At 37.4% G+C, this 10,155-nt stretch overlaps 2 protein-coding genes across 2 annotated transcripts in view; both read left to right on the top strand.

The window, feature by feature from the left end:
* Nucleotides 1-788, top strand: part of LOC105038824 (putative multidrug resistance protein) — a 5,602-nt gene extending 4,814 nt beyond the window's left edge. The window contains exon 5 of the mRNA XM_073254048.1: nt 709-788. Within this exon, the coding sequence (XP_073110149.1) occupies nt 709-788 (80 nt within the window). The remainder of the gene's footprint in view (nt 1-708) is intronic.
* A 1,848-nt stretch (nt 789-2,636) lies between these two features.
* Nucleotides 2,637-4,854, top strand: LOC105038746 (BTB/POZ and TAZ domain-containing protein 2). Its single transcript, XM_010914621.4, is given in 6 exon segments — nt 2,637-2,868; nt 2,871-2,905; nt 3,007-3,140; nt 3,237-3,558; nt 4,229-4,548; nt 4,664-4,854. Coding segments are annotated over 6 exon segments (1,065 nt in total). The 5' UTR covers nt 2,637-2,774; the 3' UTR covers nt 4,824-4,854.
* The last annotated feature ends 5,301 nt before the right edge of the window (nt 4,855-10,155 follow it).

Genomic DNA, 10,155 nt, shown 5'->3' with positions numbered 1-10,155 from the left:
ATTAGCACCCTAACTTTTACTAACTTTATCAATTGGACTAATCTGGTTTTTTTGAAGAATATAGATAAAAGAAGTATCAGGAATGAGAGAGGTGGCATTGGCTTTATTATTTGAGATCCGGATGTCTGATTGCTGACGACAAGAGCTCATATCTTTTTGAGTCTATCGTATTAGGAGCTGAGATTCGAGTCATCTGAGTAGGCATTTCTGTGTCAGACAGGAGCTGTGGATGAAGGGGATTCTCATAGAAAAAGATTTTACTATCGTTATTGGCTGAATTTAAGATGACATGAAGCATTAGAGGTCCATTTACTCCTCCGCGACATCTGGACGTCTCTTTGTAATTCCGCCGCAATGGTTATGTCTTTCAGAAGATGAATAATATAGTAGATTAGGTTGTATCTTACATTGCTGTGCACATTGGTGATTGGACCTGGTGATAAGGTGAGATGTGCTCGTGGGCTCCAGGGGATCTTTTATTTTTTGATTTTATGAATTATACTCACACTAGCGTTATGTGATTATCCACTTGTACTCAAAAAAAAAAAAAAAAAAAAAAAAAAAAAAATATATATATATATATATATATAGAGAGAGAGAGAGAGAGAGAGAGCTAAAAGAGAGACTCAAAGCTAGCTCATTGGTAAACACCTTTGAATACTTTACTAATTGGACTAATGATTTTGTTTTTTCTTAATGTTGGAACAGAACACCCAGTGACTTTGCAAACTGAACTAGGCCGTTTTTTCCAGAAGAACATGGACAAAGAAAGAATCAAAACCAGTTAATTGGATGAGTTTGCCAACCTTTTTTCGTCTGACAAATAAATAGACAAGGATAGACTCAAACCCAGCTCATTGGAACACAACCTTCAGTAACTTTATACCAACGGAACTAGTTGGCTTTTTCCTTTTTTTTTTTAAGAAAAGGGAGGATAGGAAGTGTCTGAAAGCCAACTAATTAGTACCAAATCAGGAGTGATTTTACCAATTTAACTAGTCCATACCTTCCTTCCAAAAACTATTTTTGTTGATAAACCTTTAGAAGTTTTACTAGATTGACAGCTACTCCCCATCTTTGTCAGGACCGACCGTAGTTGGTGGAACCAGTTTGGTTATGTGCCTGTCCCATGTTATTTGTCTTTCTTTTTTTTTTCAGTAGATTCTTGTGAAGCAAAGCACATGAAACATGTTTTTTTTTTTTCTTTCCAAGGACAAACAAAATCATGTCTTCCACGTTGGTGTAAGATTGGAGGATTCCTTTGCCCCACATTAGGATGGATTTCTTACAACGTTTTCCAGAACCCAGCAGTCCTTTTGCCATTCTAAAATAAACATTTTATAAACACTTCCCAAGGCCAGATCATGCTTTCAAGCCAAAACCAAGTAAAATACACACACACACACACACTAAATTACAAAGCTTTTCTTGATAATATACATAATAAAATAATTAAATAACATGATTGGCAGACGCAACCTAACACTGTCAATTCATCTGAGCTACAACCAAGGAATGAGAGATTTTATTTTTTTTAACAAAAAAAGACAAATCTGATTATAAAAATTCTTTCTATTATTTAAAAATAAAGCATATCTAGCAATCAAGCTGAAGAAATTAAGCTGGCTGAGATCCACATTAGAGATGTAAATCCTCAAAAAAATTTCCTTCAGATCTCACCAGATGTTCTCCAGCTGTTGCTTATTCCATTAGAACATGCAATTATTCAATTCCTCTGTTGACCAAATTATAATATTCTTGTGCGTGTTGACTCTGACTTTAACACCTAACCTAAGTTTCAAAATTTCTTTAATTTCCGGTACTTGGTGGATGTACCCATGCATTCTCCAATGTGTATACGCCTACAAACAACTATGTACATATAAACATAATTGTGTACAGGGATAGTATAATTTTATACATGAAAAATATAGTTATGCCCAAGAATTAGTATAAGTATATATAATATAAATGTAAATATGAACAAATTCTGTATTAATGCACGCATGGCTATTTATTCATATTTCTGATATCCGGATAAGTTGCTAAAATTTATCTATATTTTTTATAATATTTTTTATATTTTTTATGTTTGGAGAAAATGGATGATTGAATTATTGGACATTAAATAATGGAAGCATTAAAAATAAAGATGTGATATTTTAGAAATAAAATTAAATATCTAATTTACTGCTGATGGAAAATGAAAAAACGATTTAACCATTCTTGGATGGATAAGATTTTTTCTCTATTTCATGAGTAAATGCTATCCATAAAAAGTAACTTATCCACTTTGAAAAGCATAAGAACACGAACAGATTGATCAATGAGAAAGTTAATCAATTTTTTTATGATATTTATGCATAAAAGAATGGATCCTAAATGATAATTAATGATTAGAAAGGTTTCAATTCCTCTGAAAAGAAAAAAAATCCCAACCATTGGATCAACAAACATCCACCATCCAACCACAAATAAAATACATGTATTACTTTCCCAACTGACCCTCCCTATCCAGATACTCTCTACCAACCTGTCGCTGACGCTGCAGCCTTATCTGCCACGTCATTTTCCATAGATAGCAATAAAAGATTAAATCCGTTTCCTCTTGGTTATTTTAGCTTTCCATTTCAACAGCCTTGATCGCCTTCACCGTTCTATCCTAGTTTCTATATAACAACTCTTGGTAGGATTCCAACAGCCTCTTTCCATCATCCAAAGAGGTGGAGAGAAGAGGAGGAAAGGAGGAGGCTAGAAATTAATCTAGTATTGATATGATGAGGAATTCAGCTGATTGCAATAGCTTCCGGCGATGGCACGAGGCCGGCAACGAGTTCATGCCATCGGCCGACGTCCAAATCATAACCTCCGGGGCCACAGCATCCCGGCCCATTCCGCCGTTCTGGTACTACTAAACTCTCCTCCAGAATTTTATTCTGATGTTCTTATTTGCCTTCATTTTCTTCTTTTGCATTCATAGTAATTGTGTCATTAATGGACATGAAGGCCTCAGCGTCGCCGGTGTTGGAAAAGATGCTGTACCGCTACCCGATAAGTTTGGATTCACAAAGGATAATTCGCATTCTAGGCGTCCCCTACGATGCAGTTTTCGCCTTCATTCAGTTCTTGTACTCATCAAGGTATAGCCTTGGTTTATAATGGATTCCAATCTGCTAATCTGATTGAATTGTAAGAGAAAAAAAAATGAGTGTTTCATGATATGTCGATGATCGCAGGAGCGCGGTGTCATCGAGGGAGGGGGAGGAGGCAGTGGAGAAATATGGAATGCATCTGTTGGTGCTGTCTCATGCCTACCAGGTGAAGTGGTTGAAGAGAGGGTGCGAAGAAGGGGTGGCGGCGAGGTTGCGAGTGGAGGTGGTGGTGGATATGCTGAAATTGGCGAAGCTTTGCGATGCGCCGAGGCTGTACCAGCGCTGCATGAGGCTGGTGGCCAAGGATTTCGCATCGGTGATACAGTCGGAGGGTTGGTGCTTCATTCGGAGGCATGATCCATTGCTTGAGAAGGAGATCCTGCAGTTCATTGAAGATGCTGACCAGGTTTGTTCTCTCTGCTTGCATTAGTCCATGGCTAGAAATATTAGAATGGCTACATATGAATGCAGGATCCCCTGTATTTGCTTTTCTTCTAATTTCCATTTCAAGTTGATTCAACCATAGAATTCATCTACCATGAATTGCTACATAAATGATTGGCATAAAGAATCTACAACTCTTCAATAGGCTCATCCTTGTCATTGAAAACCATTTTCCAGCAAGGCTGATCCATATGTCAAAGTAGAGCATGAAAGGATAATTGGAGTTACACAAAGGAAATAATAAAAGTGGAAAAAAGAATTTAATGCTGTGTTCATCAAATTTAGAAACATGTAGTATCTTTTCCTTTTCCAAACAAAAACAAATGGGTAGGACTTAAAAAGGAAGCATAATTTTCTGTTGTAATTAACCAAATTGTAAACACTTAATGAATTCTTGTGAGTGGAATAGGTTAAGTTCATACAAGTTGGGTTTTAGTGTACACATTCCTCAATTTAGGATAGTTTTGAAAGATAATTTAGGAGAGTCTAGATCAAGTATCTAGGTAATGCTATCCAAAAATTGATAAATACGCTATATTAAACCTTTTCTTTGGCTGGATTATGCTATATTAAGCATGAAGAACAGCAAACTTTGGATTATCCACAATCTTTATGATCTGAAATGTGTGCAGAGGAGGAAGAGATGGATGAGAGAGATGGCAGATCAAGAGATGTACCAACAACTGAGTGAGGCAATGGAGTGCCTCCAACATATTTGCACGGTGGGTTGCACGGTCGTCGGGCCTCACGTCGGTGAGCCCCCTAGTAGGAGCAAGGGCCCCTGCAGTTTTCGCACATGCGAAGGGCTACAACTCCTCATTCGCCACTCTGCCACGTGTGGCAAGAAATTGTCCCCTGGAGGTTGCATCCATTGTAAGCGCATGTGGCAGCTCTTCCAGCTCCATTCCTCCATCTGTGACCAACCTGACTCTTGCAAGGTTCCTCTTTGCAAGTGAGTCCAATTCTCAATGCCACCTACTCATTGATACCGTCTTTATGTTTTAGTGTTTCTTTCAGAAACTTGTTAGCTAATATTTCTATATTCCATGCCTATTAATCTAATGCAGGCAATTCAGATCAAAGATTCAAATGGATGGCAAAGTAGATAAGACATGGAGGCTTCTAGTGAAGAAGGTGGTTACTGCTGGAATAATGTCTTCTTTGGCCAAGAGAGAAAGACCAGAAGAAATCCAAAAGATATGGTTAAGATACAGAGGCATAAAGTGACTTCCATCATTTAGATTTTGGTTTTCTTTTCCTTGTTTCAGTTTTTGAAACAAAACAAAGTTTGTCATACACGAAATACTAATTCTTTTGTACAAATCATGATTCTTTGTACTCTTACTGTATTTATTCTTTCTATATTCTGGTGAGAGTTTGATCTCATAATCCACACAAATTTTGAAGACTGATGCAGATGACATGATAAATTAAGCTCAATGTATTGGACCTTTTATAATGTACTGATGTCGCTATTGTGATAATAATTAATTCACAAACTACGTACTTGCATAGGTGCATGCATGCATACGTATACATGTGAGTACCCTACTATAGGTTATCCTAGTAGTAGAGGGAAATTCTAATGTGTGCACCATGATTGCATTGGATGCTCCACAGGTTTTAACCCACCAATTCCAAGAAAAGGAGTCCTCATTGTGGAATCTTTTCAATGGTGGCTCCAATTTGTTGGTGTACAAAGTCGTTAATCAAAGATAAAGAACCCTAAGAAGAGTCTCGATCTCCTAAGAAATTGCCTATAGTTTCTTTCCCTCCATATAGCCTACAAAAGAGCAGTAATGAGTAAGACCTATAAAAGACTTGGTATTTTAAGGAAACACAAATCCCTCTAGCTAGACTATAGAACTCACATGGTGTTGGGAGTAGCTTTGATGCCAAAAGAACTACAAAGATGTGCATGTCTGCATGGAATTCAAAAAGCCAAAAAATGAATGGGGAAGTCAAGGTAGATCATAATTATGCCCCCCTACGGTTCTCTTAATTATCAAATGTTTTCAACCATTTGACACTTGTTTTATGGAAAATACTAGAAAGCCAAACCTAAAGTAAGAGAAGATGCATGTTGAGTACACCATTGTTTAAGGATTTGCAAGAAGGATCCTATAGAAAAGCCAACAGATTTGTTTCATCCCACAATCCTAAATTAAAAAAAAAAAAAAAAAAAGGTTAAGTTGCTCCGAACTCCTAAAAGCTTTAGAAGACACAAGTACCTATTCATCATTGAGAGGCCACAGGAGCCTACAAACTAGATATATAAGAAATTTATCTAGATACAAAATCCAACTACGACTTCACTGTAAAAAGAATAAGTATTCCCCTCCAAGAAGCACGATATAACAAAAGAGATCCAAACAATCGGTTTAGATAAAAGATGCCATTTGCAGTACATCTTTTCCCCAAACTACTGTAGACAACTTTGTAATAATCTTCCACCGGCACCCAGCCTATAAAGCATGGTTTGCCTAACTGAAAATTTTTAACCCTCCAAATCTTGATTCTCTAAGATGGTCCCCCATTTCACCACATGGAGGGTAGCAGTAATTTAATTTTCCCATAGGATACATTACATATTCAAACAGTATTTATTTTCATGCAGAAATACTTTTGGATAGAGGACGTTTCTATATTAGGAAAAAAGGGGGCGTTTCTATGTTAGGAAAAAAAGAGGGCATTTTGTGGGGAAAATTGCATCCATTGGCTATGTTTCCGTATAATATTTACTTCTATGTGAAAATATATAGTTTTTTGATTGAGAATATTTTTGTAGTTTAGGAGGAAAGGAAGGTCATTTTCTCATGTTTACTTTCTAAATATCCGCACATACCCCTAGAGCACACCGATATGCTCATAACATTTTATCTTATTCCATTATATGCAGATATATATACATACATGCATATACATACATATACGAGCACGCGCACGTGCACACACACATATATATACACACACACATACTCAGATACATACTTGATGTCGCAAGGCTTCGAATCAGAGGATAGATGGTGAGGTTGGTCTGAGATCGAGCTGGAGTGTTTTTAAGTATAATTTGATGAAGTCCAAAAGAAATCCTACAAAAAAAAGTATTGATCCGATGGGATACTCTGCGGATTAGGATCCTTCGATGATTAAATCAATCGGGCCCTTGAGAATCAGTAGCAGAAATGAAAAGACTGGAAGGTAAGAGAGAAAATTCTAAAAGAATAGAGTGAAGACTCTTATTCCCTGTAGTGGAGGAGCCAAAAAGAATTCAGCAGAGTCTCAGCACTATAAGTTCTGATTTTTCTTGTAGAGGGTACCCTATCCCTCTTTATATAGAGCGGGCTGCCATAAGCTATTAGATTGTTAAGAGAGTTTGTTAGGCCGTTAGTTTGTTACAAGAAAATGGCCAGCTACATGGAGATCATAGATTGTTTGCCCACGTGGAGATTAGCTATAAAATGACTGGAAGACAGCTACTGCTAAACTAGATACCAACTGCAAGATAATTGTCTGTACTTTTAGAGTCACATCGATCTTGAACCGATGTGACTTATTGTAGATTGATAATCGACTGAGTTAAGCATCGTGTTTCATTAAGAATTAACTTAAGTCAGGTGAGATCGACAATACGATGAGTTGAAGATTAATACAGATTGGTATATAGCCGACTTGATTTGAAAGTATACCTTATAATTCAAATAATTCTAATGCTGCCATATGGTTTGATGGTGAGATCGATTTATATGTACCAATACATATCTCCCACTTTTCAGATCCAAAGTGAAAATCTTCACATCGGATATGGAAAGTCAATTCAAAAGATCTTATCTGACTTGTACTGTCAATATCAATGTATTATGCTGGTGGTTAAGAATATTAATTTTTTAATCATTTGAAGTGACTTGCCATTTTTTGAAAATGATCCATCAGATTTAGTAATTATGGGCGCTTAGAGAATCGAAAGCTCATTATTATCTGGATGGTTGTATCCGGACATGCTCGTGCCATATGTTATGCTCGTTATTGGTCATTCAATTTATTTAATGAATTAATCCTGCACGACTTAGTAAGGAAAAGATGTGTTGAACTGATTTTTTTCAGAATCATTGGATTACTGATAAGTAGCATCATGGCGTAGTCAATTAATCTGGATCATTGACAAATTCTATAAATAGGCCTGTTCTCCTTTTGAAAATCACTTTACTGTTTTCTCTATGCAGAAGTCCTGTTGAAAATTTCTTAGAGCTTTCTCAATGTCATCAGAGTTGGAAAGGAGTTTTTTTTGTGCTGCTGGAATCGGGGAAGAGAACGTCGGATTCAAGAAAGAGTTCTTCAAAAGCTTCTTCAAAACCCCTTCCCCATCTATTAGGTAGACTTCTTCGTTCTTATTTTCTTTTTCGTGCAACTCTAGGATCTTAGTGTTGGGAATAGTGTCCCAAAGCCAATCGTCAGCCTGTTGACGGTTGTGCTCCTTTTGTATTAATACATGAATTATAAATAAATAAAAGTTATTTTGATATTTTTTCATCACAAATATTTCATCTTCTAATGAACTCCTGTATTGTGGTGAAGTCCTTAGGACTATTTAGACTCGACAAAGGAGGATTTGTCGCTTAGTCCTTAAACATGTTCGCGATCAAATGATACGTTGTTACCAAGGATGACAACGTTTATCGAGCATAGGTCGTTGTGTGCTATATGGGTTGGTTGTCCTCATAACCAAAGAGTGTGGAGACACTGGTATGACATACAGGTGAGATGTAATGGTACATCTGCACTGAACGTGACCAACTCCGAAGCTATTTCTGCTGTCAAGATTTGCTCCGATGGGATTGGGTATAAATGTCCCTCCGACCTGAGACCGCCACGGTGACTTGCAAGCAACTCACTGCACTTAGGCACTGGACTACCTGAATTTCTAATTCAATGACGGAAGGCTGCTGGGTGTAGTCAAGTACTTGACTTGTCGATGCGTGTGTCAAGATGGGATTGACCACTCCAGTTTAGGAACTGTGTACAGTCGTGTTTCAATTTAGCAAAATCTTGACCAGGGTAGTCCTAGTGAGGAGTCACAAGACTAATTGAGTTGAGCACGATTCGGATGATATCATCAGGGTTGACAGTTTATCCCTGACTCGTCCTAAACACAGGGGTCAAAAGGGATGAATTATATGGTAACCATATTCACGTAGGTTCTGAATGTTGTGATTGCGATTATTCGATCTATCCGGTCGTCGGGTATCATTGCTAGATGGTCACTTCGATTAGTACAGGAATTGGTTTCTGTGCTACCGGCTTAGGTTCGAACCTGCGGGGTCACACACATTAGTGGTTCCTTTCTGATCAGATGGCTGATTATGAGTCTTATGTGTCTGGGACTCTATGATTGAGAATTAGAATTCTCTGATCATGAGTTCCACACATTTTGGGTACCGGGGTCAAAATTTTGAATTTTAAATTTTGAATTTGAAATTTGAACTCTTTGATCAGGATTTCATATCAATGGTCTCTGATGCCTGATTACCCATCGGATTTGGACTCAATATTTATGAGAGATTTAATTAGTGATTGATCGCTAATTAACTCAATTTGATTGAGTAATTATTTTTGGATCAAGTCCAATAGAATTGGATTCAGTTTGGATTGACCCGATTAGGTTAAATGTTGACCTAATCGCTAAGGTGGTTTAGTCCCTGATTTGATCAGGGGGTTAGGTTTAGTTAATTCCTGATTTGATTAGAATTTTATTGAGCCTAATTAAGCCTAATTAAGTTGGATTTAATTTATTCTAATTGTGCTTAACCTATTTAGATTAGGTTGGCTCAATTAGGTTCAAACCACCTTGACTTTTCTCCCTGCGCCACCTCACTTCTTCTATGTATATTTAAATTCACGAGAAGCAACTTCTCGTAAATTTTCTCCACGCAGAAGCCATCCCACACCCACCCTTGTGTGCCAAATATCTGGATAAAAATAAGTTGGTTGGCCATTCAAATTCAAAAGAAAGTTTGAATTTGAATGAGCAACCAACTAATCCATGCGCCATGGTCTTATCTTGTGCGCCCCATATTTTATACGAAAAAATATTTCTCGTGTAAACTCTCCACGCACAAATTAACTCACGCCCCTTCTCTTCTCACGCACAAGTGGATAGGGATGAGTTGGTTTTGCATTTGAATTCAAATTTGATTTGAATTCAAATGTGCAACCACTTATCTTTATCCTCTCACGCGGATAAGACACGTTCGACATTGTTTTAAAATGAGAGGAAAGGTGGGACGTGCATAGAAATTTTAGGAGAAAAACTTTGGGGTGTGAGAAAAGTTTGTGCGCAAGGTAAAGGTCCAAAACCTTCCGAGAGAAAAAGAAAGAAAAAAAAGAAAATTGAGCGTAGCGTTTCTAGTGTGTACCCTAGGGTTTCTACCTAGGGTTTGGAAAGTGAGATTGGTGTGCCACGAGTGTCGTAAGTCTATCAAATTTCAGGAAGAGATCCATCAGCCTCTCAAGCAACCGTGCAAATGATCCAGAGCATCTGAGGAGTCGGCACACATTGATC

Source organism: Elaeis guineensis, chromosome 1 (assembly GCF_000442705.2).
Source record: "Elaeis guineensis isolate ETL-2024a chromosome 1, EG11, whole genome shotgun sequence".
NCBI lineage: Eukaryota > Viridiplantae > Streptophyta > Magnoliopsida > Arecales > Arecaceae > Elaeis > Elaeis guineensis.
This window is presented reverse-complemented; position numbering and strand designations above follow the sequence as displayed.